This window comes from Quercus lobata, chromosome 2, assembly GCF_001633185.2.
Source record: "Quercus lobata isolate SW786 chromosome 2, ValleyOak3.0 Primary Assembly, whole genome shotgun sequence".
Lineage (NCBI taxonomy): Eukaryota > Viridiplantae > Streptophyta > Magnoliopsida > Fagales > Fagaceae > Quercus > Quercus lobata.
This window is the reverse complement of record NC_044905.1, coordinates 1,530,045-1,550,665: the sequence shown is the minus strand read 5'-3', so window position 1 is coordinate 1,550,665 and position 20,621 is coordinate 1,530,045. Positions and strand designations below refer to the sequence as shown.

Genomic DNA, 20,621 nt, shown 5'->3' with positions numbered 1-20,621 from the left:
ACTGATGAGTGGTGGGAGAGGAAACTAATGGTATGTTTTGTATAATCCATTGTACATATTTTGTATTAGTAGATAAACCATATTTTGTATTAATGAAACTATTCAAAATTGTAGGAGGTTCCTGTAGCTGCAAAATTTCGAGAGAAAGGTTTGGAGAATATTGACTTATTAGACATTATGTTTAAGGACATTGCGGCCACAGGAGATTTAGCATGGGCCCCCACTTCAGGTGTGTTACCTGATGATCTTGAGACACCTAAGGAGGGGTTAGGTGATACTTCTGCTGACTCATCTTCTCCAAATGATGACGATGACGTTCATGAAGATGAGACTCCTAACCCCACACAACCACCTAACCTAACACAAAAAAAAGGAAAGAAGCGAGTTTTACCATCATCCACACAGAGCAAAGGGAAGAAAGGAGGAACGGCATTACAGTTGACACAACAACTTAGTCGTATCTGTGATGTTGTGGAGTTAAGGAACTCAGCTTTTTCAGTGGAGCCAAGTAGTACTATTCGTAATGTCATGGAACGCGTGTGCACCTTAGATGGCATTGAGAAGGGTTCTGAACTCTACCTTATGGCAGCACGTATTTTTCAGAAACGAGAGAAGAGAGAGATGTTTGTCGTGATGGAAGAACCATATTTACAACTTCAGTTTCTGCAAGAGGAGGCAAGATTGTTAGGAGGGCACTACTTTGGCACTTAGGGCGTTTTATGTTTTATCCTTTGAATAATGTTTTATGGAAGAGAGAGATGTTTTTCATGGTTTGTTGTTTTATCCTTCGAATAATGTGGTTGTTAGGGTGTTTTAACTTGTTGGGCTGTTAGGGTGTTTGAATTACAAAGATAGAGTGTTACATGGAGGGTAATTTTTTATATGGTGCTTTTGTAGTGAATCTTATGGAACTTTCTGAATTTGATTAGAGGTCCTCAGTTTATCTAATATGTTTGATTGTTTAATGCATGCACATATATATATATATATATATATAGTTTACCACTTACTAAGAGTAAATATATAGAAGATTGTGAGGATTAAGCCATAATACAGTCACTGTTCACAGCACCAATGCAGTCCTGGGGAGATTAAACATATGGTCATTCTATCATGCTCAGCTATTTATATGCCTAAATAATTCTCTTAAATAGTGGTGGAATTAGATGTTTAATCTTAACTCTCATGTTAGTTGCCATAAAGGGAAAAACAAATTTAAACAAGACTCATGTTAGCCTCTGTTATTGAGCTTCCAAATTACCTACTGCATAGTTAACCGTGGGGACAAGTATGATTTCCTTGTGTTCTCAACAGCTCAGTAGGATGCAGAAGTATACAGCCCCTACATATCAAATCAAATCACCTGGTTTCTCGATATATACAGCAAGCCAGTTTGAGTGTTTGACTATGTTGACTCATATTAGCCTGTACTTGGTAGCTAGGGTGTGTATTTTTAATTTTTAACATGGTTCTTATCCTTATAATTAGTATGAGGAAAGGTGTAACAATGAAAGTGCATATATTCTTCTTTTCAACAGCTGAGAAGGAAGCAAGAAATTGAGTTTCAGATTAATTATTGTATTCCTTACTCTAGAATATGTGTTATGCCTTATGCTTTATGTAATGACTTTTAAAATCTCCTTTAACGTGGAGTTTTAATGTGCTTTGTAACTTGTATTAAATTGATTGTGAGATTCTTGACAGTGATGACAACTCTGGTTGGAATATTTCCTTTTTAGAATCTAAAATGACTTCTGAACATCGCCTTTTGCGAATTTGTGATACAAGTTTCTGTATTGCGAGGGTGCACTAGATCACCAGATAGGGCATGTGACCAATTTTGGACACTAGATCACCCAGATAGGGCTCTAGATCACCCATGTTGCAATTAATGCAATGTATAGTGTAAAGACTAGTTGCAAATTTCAGTACTAATTTTGTACTTGTTCTTTGAACCAAGTAGCTGATTTTGTGCAAAAGTACAAATTGGGTTTTCCTCAATTGTTTGATGTTGAAAATTAGCATACAAAAATCTGTTGTACAGTCTAAATTACGAGTCTGCTTCTTGCTATTTGCATCCAAAATATCTGACTGTTGATGCTCAATGTATTCCAATTACACCTTGCTATAAGAAGCTCTTACGTTTATTTAGCTGATATGGATTCAATGATTGAATCTTGTAACAAATTCTCATTCCATTTACATTTTTTTTTTTTATGTTTTCTCTTTTATTGTTATTGATTACCATACATTATAATAGCTAGCACATATTATATTAATCTGTTAAAAAGAAGACATGTCTTCTTTCATGCACAAGCAACCCACACCAGATATGGATGTGTGTCTATACAGGAATTCCTGTCCATGTCCAAAGTTGTGCTCTTAGTGCTTGATTTTCAGTTGGGATCTACACTTTGGTTGAATTCAGTTGGGTTGAATTTGTTGTGCTTAATTTGTCAACCACTGTTACACTTGTAATTATGAATTTGAATTTGTATTCATTTTCTGCTTCTGCAGAAAGTGAGCATAATTGCTGCAACAATTACTAGCTCTGCTGAGAGAAGAACATTGTTTGCCCAGATAAATAGTTTCATTGCTGCTGTTTTGTCTTCAATAATGAAACTAGTAGGCCTTTTGAGTAACATTATAAAATACAACTCATTTAAGGCCTGAAAAAAGGACATGTATTGGGTTGGCAGCTGATGGATATATATCATGGAATTTATGTTTATATGTTGAAAACCTCTTAAATGGAATTTCTCTCTTTCTCCACCCCTCCCTTTTTTATAGAGTTAACAAAGAAACAAATGTACAAAAGAAGAATCTAAGGAGTATGCAGGCTGTATACCCATATTTTTTGTAGAATTACATAAGCATAGCATTTTGTCCTCCACTCCTATTTGGAGCTGGAATGAATACAGACTTTGGGAAAAAAATGAGCAAAATTTCTAGCTCCCAATCATGAGTACATCTCACAAACATGGGGATCCACTGGATTCCTCCATTTCTTAGTGGCGGAACCCACTTTAGACACATGAACCTGATTCTTTGGTCTAACATGGGAGGTACTGACATGATTGTTCTTGCTATATGGGAGGTACTAACATGGGAGGTACTGACATGATTGTTAGACACATTTCTTTGATGCTTTGGTTCAACTTTAGAGGTTCTGACAGTACCATTATTGCCAATATGTAGTCCTAAGGAATTTGGCCTATAAGAAACTAAGTTTATAGTACTTTTCTATAAGGTAGTATTATTGGGAGGCTTTGACAATAGTATTATTGCCAAGTATTATTGCCATTTTATATAAGGTGCTCCTAAAGTACTTTTTACTTAAGAACACATCCACTGTACGGTGCACTTAAGATAAGTTGTCTTTAAGTCTACGTAGGGGGTTTTTGTCATAGACTAACTATGGGGAGTCATGACTATTAGGTAGGTACTTTTGTGGGCTTTTGTTGTATGATAGATACTTATTTTGATTTATCCAGTTATGTAATTTTAAATTTTTGCTCATTTTCTTTACTGTGATTTATCTAATTTGTTGCTATAATATTTTAGGTGACATTCCTATGGATTACAATGATCATATTGATAATAGTGATGAAGATCATTCTTATGATGTTGAAAACGATGAATATGATGATGAGGAATTATATGATCTTGCTATTGCTGGATGTCATGTTGCAGTGACATATTATATAAAATATATTGATAAACAACCTTGTAGAGATTCTGAACAAACTGGCTATATGTGGTTGATGGATTGTTTGACGGGTAATGAAACGAAATGTTAGGAAATGTTTAGAATGAAGCCACATGTTTTCCTTCAATTGTGTAATGTTTTACAACATACATATGGACTTCAGCACACCAGGCATATTAGGCTTGAAGAGTCAGTAGGTATATGTTTAATGATACTTGGACAAGGAACTTGTTATAGGATGGTTCAAGAAAGATTCCAACATTCTGGTGAGACTATACATAGACATTTTCATAGAGTTCTGAAACGCCTTAACATAATGTCAATGGATATCTTCAAGCCTTCTGATCCTACATTTAGTGTAGTTCCAAGACATATACAAAAGAATCCATTGTACATGCCACACTTTCAGGTATTCATTTCATACATTCTAATTTGTTTATAATATTTGTTAGGATTATTTCCTAAGTAACTAAAATTTATATTCTATTTTAGGACTGCATTGGTGCCATTGACGGTACACATATCCAAGTTGTTGTTGGAGATGACAAGAAAGCTGTATATTATAATAGAAAGGGCGTGACATCTTTTAATGTGATGGCAACATGCGATTTTGATTTACTTTTCACATTTGTTATGGCTGGATGGGAGGGTGCAGCACATGATACACGTATTTTCTTAGATGCTACCCGTCGACAATCTGTCAACTTTCCAAAACCACCACCAGGTATATAAATTTTTGTATATTAAATATGTATGAAGGATATTATTTATGTACATCTTACATTTTTTTTTTCTTTTACTAGGAAAATATTATTTAGTTGATGCTGGATACCCCTTAAGGAAAGGATACTTGCCACCTTATAAGGGACAGAGGTATCATCTTTCAGATTTTCGACGAGCTGGTCGAGGGAATCACATAGAAGAGAAGTTTAATTATGTTCACTCATCACTTAGAAGTGCAATTGAGCGAACATTTGGAGTTTGGAAGAATAAATGGAAAATTTTGAAGCAAATGCCACCTTATGACATTAAGCACCAAAGAAACATTATAGTTGCTACTTGTGTTTTGCATAATTTTATCAGAAAACATGATAGAGAAGATGAGGGATTCAATTGGGATGAACATGACTTGGACAGACCAAGAAGCAATAGTAGTGGAGAAGGTAGTAGCAGACAAGCAAACGTTGAAAATATACAAGATGAGGAGATGAAATTTGTTCGTGACAAAATAGCTCGATCCATTTGTGGGTTGTAAACAATATTTTTATTATTTCTGTTTTGGTGTTCTGGTTTTTGATTTTTCAAATAAGAACCTTTTTATTATTATAATGGATTGTCTAGTATTGATATTGTTGGCAATTAACATTTTAATATAATTATTTTCCTAATCATTTTAATATCTTTTTCTTGATGAGTTATTTTTAATATTTTAAATTTTATAAACTTCTCTCCATGAATTTCAACAACGAAAACATTATTATTGTTGTTATTATTATTGTAATTGTTAAGCTTAATTACATATTTTCAAAAATAAAAAAAACACTGATCATAGGAAAAATGACAATATAACCTTCAAAAAATAGTTAAGTCCTTTTTTGGAATTTACACTCAAAACAGCTATTTTTAAAACAGCTTATCCAAACACTTAAATATGATTTTAAAAATAGAAAACGCATATTTTCACATTTTTACCAAACACTTATCTGTGGTTTTTAAAATGGATTTTTCAAAACGCACGTTTTAAAAACGCTAGTTTTAAAAACGCACATTTTGAAACAGCTTATCCAAACAGGCCCTATATATGTTAGACTTATGAATAATTTGAAATATGTTGTTTGTGATTTTTCATCCCTTAAACTATTGAAAATATTTTTTTTGTCCTTCAAATTTAGAAAAAGATCTTTTTTAATTCTTAAATTAATGGAAAAGTTATTTTTTCGTCCTAGTTTTTGTCTTTAAACTATTGAAAATAACTCTTTATAAAGTTTAAGATGGAACAATAACTTTTTAAAGTTTAGGTATGAAAAACAAATTTTTGGTAAATTTTAGGAACCAAAATAGTATTTTACTTCATAATTAAAAACCAGATCGATCGATCAATTGGTAAAAATCGAAAACCAAACCCATTTTTGATTCTTTGACCGTTTCGGATTTTAAAACCATTATTTTACCCTTATAAAATTACATTCATTAGTATTAGGAATAATTTGAAATACGTCAGTTGTCATTTTTCCTTATTTGTTTCATTTGATTTCAACAAATGTAAACTCATGTTTCTAGAAATAAGAATAACTTCTAAAATTGTATTGAGAGTCAGTAATGATATTAAATTGTTAATCAAGTTGTTAGTCATGTTTACAAATAAACCACAAATCCATATTTAAGTTGGTCTAGATTCAAATTTTAGATGTAAAAGTAACGAAAGAAAATATTGAAATCCTATACGATATTTCGATGTTTAAAAGGTGATTTGTATCTAATGAAAGAAAATATTTAAATCTTATTAGATGTATCAAAAATTTAACTTTACACAAATTTACTTTAACTAATATAGGTGATTTTTGAAATTAAAAGTGCAAAATTTAATTTCTCTCTTTACTTTATAAAAATAATAATAATAATATGTTTTTTTAAGAAGCAATAATAATAAGTAATAATTTATTTATTACTTAATTTCTTAATTTCTTATTGGTCGAGTGCCACTTTATAAATGGGCCATTTATTTATTTATAAGAAAAGTGTCACGCTTCTGATAAATGCTATCTTCTTCTTCCTTCTTCTTTTACAGGTGCTTTTCTTTATACCGACGATATTGCGGTGTCTGAGATTTCCAGAATTTTGGAGATGGCGTGTTTACATGACCACAGTTGTGAAGATCATGATTGTTCAACTGATTGGTCTCTTTACAAGCACATAGACCTCACTAAGGTCAATTCTCTCTTCTCTTATATATATTTTTTCTCAACCCTTGTAAATGGTTCTCTTCATAAAACTAATCAAAACTTTTTTTTTTGACATTGTGAGTACTTTTGGTTGTGTTTCTGAAATGCCCAGATTGGTTATTAGAAGGAACAGTTACCCATTAATGGTTTTTCTCGTGTGCCCAGATGTTTCATTTGTAAATTATAATGTCCCAGTAGCTTAAAGCTCTTAATCCCATAAATTTTATTTCCCATGTTATGTATGTTTTTTGTCTTCAATGGTTTGCCTATAGATATGATACTGATTATGTGTAATAAACTGGTTCTTCTTGATTCAAAAAAAAAAATTGTTTGAGAAGTTGCTTGGTAGTTTGATACAACAACTAAACCTTAGTCCCAAACATTTGGGGTCAGCATGTAGCTAAACAGACTAATCAGGGTCGACCATATGTATTGTTTTTCACCATTCTATTCTATTTGAAATCATACCGGCTATTGCCTTCATATTGACATGTCAATTTTTACAATTTAAACTAATGTTATTTTAGTTATTTCCCTGATTTTTTTTTTTTTTTTTCATTTCCTTGACTTGAATCAAATCACTCTTCCTCGAAGGCATACTAATTGCTCCCCTCTGCACATGACCAAATCATCTCAAGCAGCTCTCCCTCACTGTTTCATCAATAAGGCCACCTGTGTCTTTAAGTGATTTTTCTTTTATTGAATCTTATATTTCCTTTATTGTTTGATGTTTTGGTAAAAGTATTGAATGGTCCAAATTTTTTACATTATATTGTTGAAGGTAATAACTTGTCAGACAGTTGATTCCAGTTCCTGCTGATACTGAGTAGCGTCATTCAATAGGTTTTTCTTTTAGGCTCAACCTTGTGGTTATTGCTAGTTGAGTTATAGAAACTTTTGAGAATTACAAAGCAGTATGAAAAGGTAGATGAGTTTTCTTGCGTGGTATTTCATATATTCCCAATATGACAATATAGAACCATTTTTTTGTAAGCAGAAAGTGATCTGTGCAAATATTAGTTGCGATACTCCTTGGACTTAGGTGGATTTCTGGTTAAAGCTTTAGTGGAGATAGGTTGAAGTGGTTTTGGTATGTGAATTTGCGATCTGGGTTTTTGGCATTCAATCTAGGATGCATTTGATATCCTACCGTAGTTATTATGTTAATAATGGATTTGGTTATTTTTTCTAATAAAATCCTGTTGGGATCCATATAGAGTGGTTTTGAAGGAAGATGGAGGTATTGTTAAGCAAGTGGCTATAATGGTCACTAGGAATTGTTTGGAATTCTGGGGTCTGAGTCTTTTCTGGTGCGTGTATTTATGAAATGTGAGAGGGATATATGGAATGAGTTTGTGGAGAGAAATTCAAAGAAAATTGAGGTTTTGTTTATTTATAGTATATTGATGGCATCAGAGTGTTCTTTATGAACAACATTTGGTGTGGGTAGGCACCTTTTGCTGATATGTTTTTCATTTGATTTGATGGAGTTGAATGTCCCATTCACATTATCAAACAGTCCTTGTTAAAATCCCTGTTTGATAGGGTCTACATCCTTGATGTATTATTTTATAATTTACAGATTCATTGATTTCATTGTGTAACTATTTAGGACTTTTAATTTATCATTTATAATACTTATAAAAAAAACCATTTAGGACTAGTCGGTATATGCATGGATTCTCGCCATTAGTCTACAAGACACATAAAGGAGCAACCTTCCAAGCATTTACACCCCTACTACTATGTAACCTTCCTTGCCAACAAGCTAGCAATTGGACCATCGTCTCTGGAAAAACCCAAGATACTCCAAATAAAGAAAGCACAAGAGACTACAGATTAGATGCTGCAGGACAATGAAGCCAAAGATGTTCCGTCGTCTCTCCACTTTTCTTATATGAATGACACACCAGTCCAAAACTTTTTAAGTGTCACTTTTGCAAATTATCATCAATCAAGATTTTACCCGGTGCTGCTTTCCAGACGAAAAAAGAAGCCTTACGAGCTACCCTAGCTCTGCAAATGCTGCACCAAGAAAAGAAACAGCCCTTGAACTCCCTCAAAGATTCATAATAAGATTTATCTTCAAATTTTCCTCTCTTGTTTAACATCCAAGATATTCAATCCTCATCTTAGGTAGCAGGGAAATTTGAGAGGCATGTAAAGCGTTCTTGTTCATTGCCAAAACAAACAAGTCAGGAAAACTGTCTTTGAGGCACGAATCTCCACACCATGTTTCATGCCAAAACCAGATTCGTGATCCATTTAGAGATGTTTCTAAGCTAAGAAGGATTAGGATGATTTTGTGATGATCATATGCATGAGGAGATCGCAAAGCTGTGCAATATCTCATGTTTCATTTATCTATAGCCTGGCAATTTTTCAGTTTTTGTTTCTGTTTTTGTTTTTCCGTCTTTCTCTGGACTCTTCTTTACTTAAAGATATGTTTATCTTACTAAGTGATTTTTTTTAAGCAGTCTGAGAAATAGTCTGAGTCTTTTAATCTGTTTTAATCTGCATATCGGACCCTTTCTCCCATATTGTCCTAGTTTTCTTATCACAAATTGAAATATATATGGTTGAAAGTATCTTCTCTATGGAAATTTTTGGAATAATAATTGTTGGTGTATATTTCTCTTATTTATTTGTTTATAAATTTTCAAGGGAATGTGCAACTTTTGAAATTATGGTCACAGCTTTTGGATTTTCATATGTAACTGAGAGGTGGATGTGTATGTGTTGCTAATGGTTTATTTACTTTTAACTTCTAAACTAAACATATGGATAATGGTTCAGTTTTTTTTATCAATGCTGCTGTAGATGTTATGCATTTTGAATGAAGTCAATATGTGTCTTGGTATGATTTTCATTTATGCTCATTAAACTATTAAGCAATAAGAAATGACGTGTGTGTGTGTGTGTGTTGGGTAGGGGAATGATATTTGTTTCTGCAACTTACTAACTCAGTGATCTTGTGAGTGATATGGATCACTGGAGCTCTTATTTGCTGATTGACAGGACACCACCTCTGTCAGAGTCATTGTTTGAATATACCTCCAACTTATATGTATAAACTTTCCTTCTCAATAAATGAAAAACATTGATTATTTATCTATTTTATTTTTTTGGTTTCGTTACTTAGGTAACCGCTTTGAATGAGTCTGTTCCAGGAAGTGTTAAGTCTGTTTTTAAAGCTTGGGAGCAGCGCCTTAGTTCTTCTGAGGTAATTAGCCTACTACATCCTTTTTTATTTCTTTGTTCACGTAGTTTTATTAATCCAGCATGTCTTTCATGGAGATGCTGTTTTCAGGCTTGGCTTACCATGTGCAATTTCTTTTGTATAAAATACACTTCTTTGTTGCCCAGCGTACAAAGCTCACGTGATTGTCTTTGTGCGACAGGAACACTTGGAAAGCAATGAAGGTGACCCGGAGTTACTTGTTTACATTCCGTAAGTCACTACTTCTGTTATCTAGAAACCTGCTATCTTAGTATCTTTACAACACAAGTAATTGTCCTGAAGGCTCCTAAATGTTTTTATTTGATTTGTTGGATTAACTGTGATAGATTTACGTCAGATGTTAAGATCAAGAGCATATCAATTGTTGGTGGTGCTGATGGAACCAGTCCTTCCAAGATGAGAGCGTAGGTTAAACCTTTGTAACATTTCCATTATGTTACATGGCTTTCGTTTTTTCAGCATTTTATTTTGCAAGTTAGAATAATGATGCAAGCATTTCTATTGTACAGGGATGTTCTTTTTTCTTTGCTATAACACCAACCCTGCAACTCTATATATTATGTTCATCCTGCATCCATTTGACATGTGTGTAGTCAAGAACTTGGAGTTTACTAGTTGGTACTATAGCTATAGCATTTTGTGGGGTTTTAATTGAATTTTTTGAATGACAATCAAAGTGCTTTTTAACAATTTTCTTGGCTATACATGTTAATAAACATAGACACCATTTTTGCAGATTTTGAAAATCTGGGCTGCTTAATACAGCAGCAGTCCGAACAAAAAATACTATAAGAATGAAGAATCAAAAGGGGGCTGTTTAAAAGCTCTCTCTCTCTCTCACACACACACACACATACAGACAAACACATTTCCTTTTATCTATTTTGTCCAAGTTGTTGAGCCTTTAAGTATACAGTTGTTGCTAAAACCAACCACTCCTCTCCCCTGGCCAGGTTGCCACTCCCTGTGTATTTAAACGTGTACTGATTCTTTCCTTTTTTCTTTTCCCCTCTCCTGGATGGACATCCATGTATCAGAATCTGATTGTAGTAGATGAAAATGACAAAAAGTTAAAAGAGTATTATGTTTTATAGGTAAACTTTGAAAAAGTTGAATGAAGAAAAATCACTAAATCGGATGATTCACATATACTATGTATATTACCCATGACAAATATGAAGGGAAGAGGGTTGAATGCTAATTGTAATACTAGCATGCATCGTCACCCACGCAAGGGCGGAATAACCAAGAAAGAGAAGACCAAAAAATTACAAATACCAGAAGAAAATCAAAGGGCAAACAATTCTGCTATTTTCTTGTTAATCCATAAGGTCAATGAGAAACCAAACTCAGTAATGCTTTGCCTATCTGAGGTTTTTTTAAACCTTTATCTATTTTTAATATAGATGTCATATTTGACTTCAACTTTAACACCAAAGGAATTTTAATGGTATGAAATCTGTTCCAGGTTTCTACTGCACTAATTTTTCCTTTTTTCTGAGGGGAAAAAACACAATTATTTTTCTATCTTTTTTTTTTTTTTTTGATAGGTTCATCAATCGAGATGGCATTGACTTTTCGGATGCTCAAGGTATGCAAGCCATTCAGGTAGTGCCTCCTCTGTTCTTGTCAAGGCATTTGTTGTTTTCTTCAAACTTCAAATTATATGAAACCTTTGTTTTTATTGTTTCAAGGAGTGGGAGTTGGCTGAAAATTTGCAAGGAGTGTTGGAATACCAGACAAGGTAATCTTTTTTTCGTTCGATTCTTGTTCGTATACATCATACTGCATTGCCTTTGCCTAGAAACTTCATTTCATTTTATATTGAGAGGGGAGAGCAAGGCAAAGTGTGATAAGTTTAATTAATAATTTAGATACTAAAACATGAGTACATTTCTCATTTCGTAGTAATGCAGATTGTCAAGTTGATGTCATTAGAACTTATTTATAAGTTTTTTCTGCAACCTATGGGTTTTAGTCTTAAGATCAGTTATTGTGTACTTTCTGATATAATGTCAATACATTTTATTAGATATTCTAAATTTCAAAGCGTGGCAAGTATCACATTGCATTTTCCTGAGAATTTTGGCGGTGAAACTACTCAGATACATTATATTGGCCTAAAAGGTGAAGCTACCCAGGTAATCTCATTGCCATAATAAAGGTTTGATGGTTGTTGTTGGTCCTAGTTACTAAAAAAACAAAAGTTGTTGCTGATCCTTTGATACATTTTTCTTGTCTATTATTATAGTTGAAGAGGGATGTCGTTGCGACAATTGTTTATGAACTTATGCCAAATCCTTCAGACCACAAGTAATTCTCTCTCTCTCTCTCTCTCTCTCTCTCTCTGTGTGATTGTTAGTGACATGTTTGCTGTTTTTGAATGATTGATTAGTAACTGATTAAAATACTGAGTGGTACCAGCCAATACCAGGTGTACCGGTCAATTTCGGCAAATACTAGGCAAAATACTGGTTATACTGATCAATACTGGGTGCATTAATTAATTGAAGACTTTTTTTTTTTTTTTTGGTCAATAAAGATATTAAGATTCTATAACATTTGGTTTTTTTTTTAGAGAGTTTCAACCTATGGCATCCACCCCTAATGATAATATTTGGTATTGAAATGATTTTATGTGAACCTACTGCATTATATAATGAGGAGTTTCTGTTTTAAATTTATACAATTTATTTATTTATACATCTAAAACAGTATGTTAGAATATACTGGTATTGAAATATTCCCTTCCAAAGGGCAAATTAGAATGATCACCAAAATGTATTTTAAAACATTGGACGAAAGTTCACATATGCCATTATTCAAAATCCATATTGCCTTTTCATGGCATTTGAAATGAGCATTAATGCATATATAAATAAATTGATGATTTTAATTTTTTTAATGTTCAGTATTGATGCCAATGCCACATTACAAATTGCAGATCATGATTTGCTATTAAAATGATGTTTGAATATTATTATACCTCTCTTTTCTTTACTACTGCCAATGGGCTTATCTACTGGCTTGAAATCCATTGATAGAACTCTTTACATGAATGAATTAGTATATTTCCTTCAGTCTATCCTACATCTTGATTCAAGTACCAAGTGGAGTAATCGTTTAAACGAAAAACTTCAATACAATTCCATAAGGCATAGGTGTTATACCTTAGGCTCCTCAATTACTTTCAACTATGTGGCTGCATAGACCAATGACCACATAGTTGAATTTAATTGTCTTTGGGGAAGATAACACCTTTTGTGCTATATTAACCAACACAACCACATGGTTGAATTTAATTGGGGAACTTAAGGTATATCACCTAATCTAAGTAACTGTATCTAAGTTTTGTCCTTTGTTTAAGGGCTTGAAAGGTTTCGCTTTAAACAGTTGGTCACTTGCATGTATGGTCCTAAATTTCCAAAATAGTTGGCTTACTGAAAATTTTTCTACTCATTTGCAGGGCACGGTCTGAAAGTGGTGGGGGTCTTTCACATGTTGAATAAAGAGTACCAGCTATCTATTACATCATTTACATGCTTTCTTCTTGAGTGGATTCTGTATTCTGTACATCTGTTCTTGAAATGTTGTTGCAACCCTTTATTTTGTGGCACCTCTTATCATCTTTTACTTAGCCATACATGCTATATAATAGAAAAAATACACCTTTTTTATTATTATTATTTTAAAAAAAATAACAGGAAAAAAAGACATCTGCTAGTGTACTGCTCAGCACTTACAATTTGCAAATTTCATGTTACAGCAAATATGTCAAACGTAAATTTCATCCTTGAAAATGGTAGATAACCCAGGATGCAATGCAATAGAAGTGCCTCATAGCAAATATGGCAATGATGACATCTAAGTGCTTCATAACATCTATGGTGTATTCTATTTTCTTCCTTTATATGTAACTGGCACCTTGAATGAACCAACGACATGTCGTCTCTTATGTGGGGTTAGTATATGGACTTGGAGTTCGAACCTCACCTTTTCTTCTCCCAAAGTTACCTAGCAAAAACATAGTTGGTGAATCTGGCATTACATGGCATTTGTTCTGCTTAGTGCCTAACCAAATGTACAATGCAAAACTGAACTAACATGTCGGAGAGTCGGAGTTATAGCTTGATTCTCACCAGCATTCTTACATCTATTCCCAGATGATAATATAAATCATGTAGGGCGAATTTTTAAGCACTCAAAACTTCTTCAGAGGTGCAATGCCAACGCTAAATACTTTATAATTAAAAATAATAATAATGAGGGCACTTGTAACAATCATTTGTAACAGTTAGTGACAATCAATGACCTTTGTGAAGACCAAGATTGAGTGGAACAGTATTTGTATGGACCAAGATTGAAGAACTTGTTCCACACAAGGCGAGTACAAAATTTGGGGGATTATTAGGAATTCATTTGAAAAGAAAAATGATAGATGATAGATTATGTGTTTATATTTAATGATAAAGTTGATAAAGTTGATCGTATTCAACCAAAAAATGTGGGGGGGGGGGGGAAGATGGTTGGCCATAATTTGCTAACATTTTCATGAAATTTTACTATTGGATTATAGAACTTAAATCAACAATTAAGGTTTTAGTCAACAATTAATAACTCACAATAAAATGTGACATAGACAGTCCATGTTTTAGTTATTTGCACGTGAATTAAGAAGTCCATTAATATGATATGTGTCTCAATTACTAGAATATGTAAGTGATGTCAACATTCTTATCTACCATTCTTATCCACATTTCCTAAATTCTTAAAGATCTCATATTTAAACCGTTATTTTTTCTTATTCATAAATCAGCCCATTTGTAGAGGCCCAAAAATAAATCCCGGGACCCCACGGATAAGGAAGAGAAAGAATCGTCTCTCTGCCACCCTCATTCTAATCACACTAACATCACCACCTCCCTTATACTCGTTGACATCATCATCATCATCAACATTCTCCCTTCCTTCTAAGCGCAAAGCCCAACTGAAAGCCCCATTTATGTAAAAACCTCCAGCCCACTCATATTTAAAACAAAAACTCTACTTTAAATCATTCCACGGCAAAGGCCAACCAGTGGACCCACCACCATAAACCTTTCTCCAAAATTCCAAATTATGGAATTGCCCCCAAACCTTTTTTCAAATTACATTTTTATGCCCAAAACTTCTACAAATCACATTTTTGGCCTGAAACTTCCTAAAATTACATATTTAACCCCAAAACTTTCAAAAATCACAATTTAACTCTTAAAATTCCAAAAATTGTACAAAGGCCGTTTAGGCCAAAAAATGCATTTTCAATCTTTTTTGAGCCAAAATAAAATGTTTCTCTTAAAAAATAATAAAATTGTCAAATGACATTATTATTAGACTTTAGAGAAATTTAATCTCTATCCTTTTTGTATGAGATAAATACTGTGAAAAAATAAATTGCAAGATTGCATTTGGTATGCTATGAAACAAAGTAATTTAATTTTCTTAGTAATTTATCTTCCTATAAAATAAAACAAAAAGTTGAATGCTATCTGATCACAATCCATTTGTTTATTTTTTTTCAATAAAAGTTTAGAATCACAATCCATTGTTATTTCAGCACTTGTTTTTAATATATTTTTTTAACATAAACATTATACACACGTGAGATACAATATATATATATATATTATGGGAAATACAATATTTCTTAAATATAATATGATATACATACATGTGAGATAGTACAGTATCAGACTCCAAGTCCCCATTGAGAACCTTAGAGGCTGTTTGGATGGCCTGTTTCCGTAACTCAATTCTCAGTTTCCATAACTCATAACTCAAAAATGGTAGGACCCATAGCTCAATATCCGTTTGGCGCACGATAACTCTGTTTCCATCACTCAATTCTCTGGTTTTTGAGTTATGATTTATGGAAACTGAAAACACATTTTAGCTATTTTCAGTTTCCATAACTCATAACTCATTAGCATTTCCGTAAATAACACTACATGAAGGGACCTGTGTCAGTCACAGCCGCAACTTTTGACCATTTTTTTTCTTTCTTTCTTCATTGGGTTCGATGCGTGCATTCTTCATGTTCTTTTTTTTTCTTTTTCCTTTCACACTAGTGGCTTCTTCACGTTCTTCACTGGGTTCAGTTCTTTCTCTCTTTCTTTTTTTCTTTTTTTGTTCTTTCACTAGGTTCTTTTTTTGGTTAGGTTTTTCTGGGTTCAGTTCTTTCTCTTTTTTCTTTTTTTTTTCTTTTTTTTTTTGTTGTTATTTCACTGGGTTCTTTTTTTGGCTAGGTTTTTTTGGGTTCAGTTCTCTTTTTTTTTTACTGGGTTCGATGAGCTTGGGTACTGAAAAAAAAAAAAAAAAAAAAAAAAAAAAAAAAAAAAAAACTACACCAAGTGATAGTTATGGGACCCACAAATAATGTGAAAAATATTGAGTGATGGAAAGTGAGTGATAGTGCCAAACGGGTGTGAAAAATTAAGTGATGAGTGATGGAAATTGAGTTTTGAAGAAAATTCATCCAAACAGCCTCTTAAGGGTATGTTATGTTGTGTAAAAACAAAAAGTAAGAAACCTGTAAAAAGTAAAGGGAAATGTTAACAAGCATTTGTTAAGATTTTCTTATATAGGTCCCACTTAATAAAAATTAAAAAATTATTAAAAGGATTGTCAAAAAAGATAATAAACTACTAAAAAATTGTCAAAAAATATTTTAAAAAAAAAACTGCAAAAAAAAGAAAAAATGCTGCAAAAGCTACAAAAAGTTGTTAACCACCGTAAGCATCTTATTTTCAAGTTTATTTTTTTCCGTTTAACTATGTTATCCTACTCCCTTGCAACGTGGAAATTCTTCTTATTTAATTTTTTAAATAATAATGAGGGCACTTGTAACAATCATTTGATCTATTTTTTAGTGACAATCAGTGACCTTTGTGAATACGAAGATTGAGGTTCCTGTTCCACTAAGGATGAGTACAAAATTTGTGAAATTATTATGATTATTATTATTATTTTTGATATAAGATAGAATTCTATTCTAACATAATCTAAGTGTATAAATGTACATATGAATTATTAAGAATTCATTTGAAAAGAAAAATGATTGATGATGTACTGTTTGTGTTTATATACGATGATAAAGATGACTGTATTCAACCAAAAAAAGGGAGAAATATGGTTCGCCATAATTTACTAACATTTATGCGGGGGGACTTTCGTCTCGGCCCCAAAAAGGAATTGTTCTCTTTGGAAATGGCATTAAACCTTAGTCCTCAAGATTTTGCTCAATCCCACATCGGGTACACACATGTCTTAGGCTCAAGCTTATAAGGCATGTGTGGGAGGCGTCTCTCACGGATGTGGGATTGAGCAAAATCTTGAGTACTAAGGTTTAATGTCATTTCCAAAGAGAACAATTCCTTCTTGGAGCCGAAACGAAAGTCCTCCCACAATTTCCATGAAATTTTACTATTAGATTGCGCACCTTAAATCAACAATTTAGGTTATACTTTCTCAAAAAAAATAAAGTTATAGTCAACAATTATAACTCACAATAAAACTTGACATGGAGTTTACCCAAAAAAAAAAAACTTGACATGGACAATTAATGTTTTGGTTCTTTGCACATATGAATTAAGAAAATTCATTAGTATGACATGTGTCCCAATTGCTAAAATATGTAAGTGACATCAACATTCTTATCCACATTTCCTAAACTCTTGAGGATTCAATGTATAAACCGTCATATTTCCCTATTCATATATAGTCATCAGCCCATTGTAGAGGCCTCAAAAATAAATCCCTAGATCCCCACGGCTATGGGAGAGAGAGAATCATCTCTCTGCCACACTCATTCTTATCATACTAACTAACATCACCATTTTCTTTTTATCCCAACTCCAAGCTCCTCCCTTTTACTCATTGACATCATCGTCATCAACATGAAATAAGTAAAAAACTCCAGCCCATCACATGGTGTCCACGGGTCGGTCCGGGTCTGGTTTATGCCCAACCCGGAACCGACTTGCTTACATTGGGTGGGAGGTTGAACGACCCGCTATCAACCGCGAACAACCTCAGGTCAAGTTGGATCAGTCTCCAACGGACAACGATCAGGTCAGTTGAAGTTGGAGTGAGTTTCAGCCTCCAGATCTTCGCCGAATCTTTGCTAGATCTTCACCAGATCTGTTGATTTTTCTTTGGATCTGTGTGATAACCATAAGATCGAACAAAAAACACCACCTCAAGCCCAGATTTGAACGAAAACTTCCATCTCATCACCAGATCTTCGCCGAATCTTCACTGGATCTTCACCGAATGTGGCATTTTTTATAATATTTTAATTCTTTTGTCAGCTACGTCAGATATTTCTATTGGTTGACTGACGAAAAGGACGAAAATAACATGTGTTAATTGGTTTAGGGACTAAAAGTGGTAAAATTAAAATATAGGGGCCAAAATAGAAAAAAACCAAAATGTAAGGATTAAAAATGTATTTATGCCTTATATATATATATATATATATATATATATATAAAAGGAGGAGGGCCATGGCCCAATTACTAGAGTGGAATTTTATTTGAATGAGATAATTTAGTTTTGGAACAAGGAGGCCCAACAAAGGAAGCATAAGTGAATAAATGGGCCTTGCCGCCTTGGTTTGCATAAAAAGTAAGAACCCGGGTAAAACCGTACTTTGACAACCGACGGTATATGGCCTTCTTTCTCTCATGCGAACACTCGCTTCTTCTCTCACTCAATAATAGAACATCTATATCTCTCTCTCTCTCTCTCTCTAAAATAAAGTCATTTTGAAACAATGTACCATCCAAAACATGTAGTTGTAGTACTGTAGTGTTTGTAATTGAATTATAAGTTAATTTTTATTGCTCATTTTAGTATTATTTGCGAATTTCGCATAATTTTTTATTGTAATTTAATTTCAAATCATTTAACTTTCAATTATTTTAAAGTAAGTTTTTTTTTTGGGTCCTATATTAAGAAAAATGACTAGAAATAATACGTAATTTTCAAAATGGAAAAAAAGCTAATATATAAAGGTAAACAAATCAAGCAGGAAGATTGTTGAGTACTTATTAGGAGAGAGAGAATGTTAAGCAAACACAAAATGTCGACACTATCGCGCTCATTTTCATACAAAAAGTTGCAACAAAAGGCTTCTTCTTCCTCTGTTGCCCCTAACCTTTCGTCAAAAACCTCAAAATCGACACTCGCTGTCTCTCTCTCTCTCTCTCTCTCCCACATTAGCTCATCGAATTTCGACACGAAACTGTATGCAGAATCAAATTGGAACAAAGCGCACTCCATACACCACAAAGGCATTAGAATAAACTAGTTTAAACAATAATTTTCGTTATTTAAACATGAGTAAATTACGTGTGAGGGATCCAATAATTTTCTTCGCTGGTTTGTTTTGTGCTTTTTATTTTTGGTATTTTCTTTTAAGTATTTATTATTTATATGTATATATTCAATTACATCGAATTAACAAATTCTGACAATATTTTCACAATTATTTGACAATTTGCACTATTTATGGACCTTTTTTCTTTTTTCCACCGTATGCCGGTTTTGCTTGTGCTCTTTTTGTCTTTTCTTTTAATTCTCTTATATATATATATATATAAAAGCGCGAATGCGCAAACAATGTTTTTGTACCGTGCGTTTGGTTTGCTTAACTCACACTGTGCATTGGCCTTGCTCTTTTTTTCTTTTTCTTTTTTTTCTTTTTTTTCACCGGTTTGTTTTGTGCTTTTTGTTTTTTGTCTTTTATTTTAAATATTTATTATTTATATGTACATATTCAATTACATCGACTTAACAAATTTTTACAATATTTTCACAATTATTTGACAATTGCATCGTTCATGGGCCTTTTTTTTTTCTTTTTTCTTTTTTTCACCATATGCTGGTTTTGCTTGTGCTTTTTTTTGGCTTTTCTTTTAAATATTTATATGTGCATACACAGATACACTGATACAACACATTCTTACAATATTATTTGGTTTGTTCAACCTGCTCCGTGCATTGGCCTTCCTCTTTTTTTCTTTTTTCTTTTTTTTTTTTCGCCAGTTTGTTTTGTGCTTTTTCTTTTTTGTCTTTTCTTTTAAATATTTATTATTTATTTGTACATATTCAATTACATCGACTTAACAAATTCTTACAATATTTTCACAATTATTTGACAATCTGCACCGTTTATGGGCCTCTCTTTTTTTTTTCTTTTTTTTTTTCTTTTTTCTGCCGTATGCCAGTTTTTTTTGTGCTCTCTATGTCTTTTCTTTTAAATATTTATATGTGCATACACAATTACACTGACACAACATATTCTTACAATATTTTCATAATTATTGAGGTGTCAATTTTTGAAAGGTCAAAATAAAATAATAAAATAAGAGACTGAGAATTACTACAATTTAAAACTCAAAATACGTGAGGAAAATTTTGGGGATGTTAAAATTTAGTGGGAGTATTTTAGACAATACACAATAAATATTTTTAAAATCATAATTTATTAAGATTTAATTGAGAGAATAACAATATGACATATTTTCTATTTTCTAAAATATTAAGGGAAAACTTGCTTGATTTTAAAATTAAGGAGTAATGCTATATCCATAACATTTTCACAATAATTTCACAACAAATTTTATGTGGCAAGGTATTTTTGATTGATAAAAAAGTGATATCAGTAGTGAGCTCAGTTTAAAACCAA

The 20,621-nt window shown here is 32.7% G+C and overlaps 1 protein-coding gene across 1 annotated transcript; it reads left to right on the top strand.

The window, feature by feature from the left end:
• The first annotated feature begins 6,442 nt into the window (after positions 1-6,442).
• LOC115971834 (PITH domain-containing protein 1) lies at positions 6,443-13,615 on the top strand. The gene is made up of 9 exons (XM_031091911.1): positions 6,443-6,637; positions 9,794-9,874; positions 10,053-10,102; positions 10,219-10,296; positions 11,443-11,500; positions 11,587-11,636; positions 11,925-12,033; positions 12,144-12,205; positions 13,359-13,615. The coding sequence occupies exons 1-9, from the start codon at positions 6,554-6,556 to the stop codon at positions 13,399-13,401; spliced, it is 615 nt and encodes a 204-aa protein (XP_030947771.1). The 5' UTR covers positions 6,443-6,553; the 3' UTR covers positions 13,402-13,615.
• Positions 13,616-20,621: the final 7,006 nt, after the last annotated feature.

What these genes read in the sequence shown, in the direction of transcription:
- LOC115971834 (XM_031091911.1), top strand. Translation starts at nt 6,554, where the DNA reads ATGGCGTGTTTACATGACCACAGTTGTGAAGATCATGATTGTTCAACT. An exon ending in AAGGTATGCAAGCCATTCAG is followed by an intron (nt 11,501 to 11,586) that starts GTAGTGCCTCCT and finishes TATTGTTTCAAG; the next exon opens with GAGTGGGAGTTGGCTGAAAA. An exon ending in TAAAAGGTGAAGCTACCCAG is followed by an intron (nt 12,034 to 12,143) that starts GTAATCTCATTG and finishes CTATTATTATAG; the next exon opens with TTGAAGAGGGATGTCGTTGC.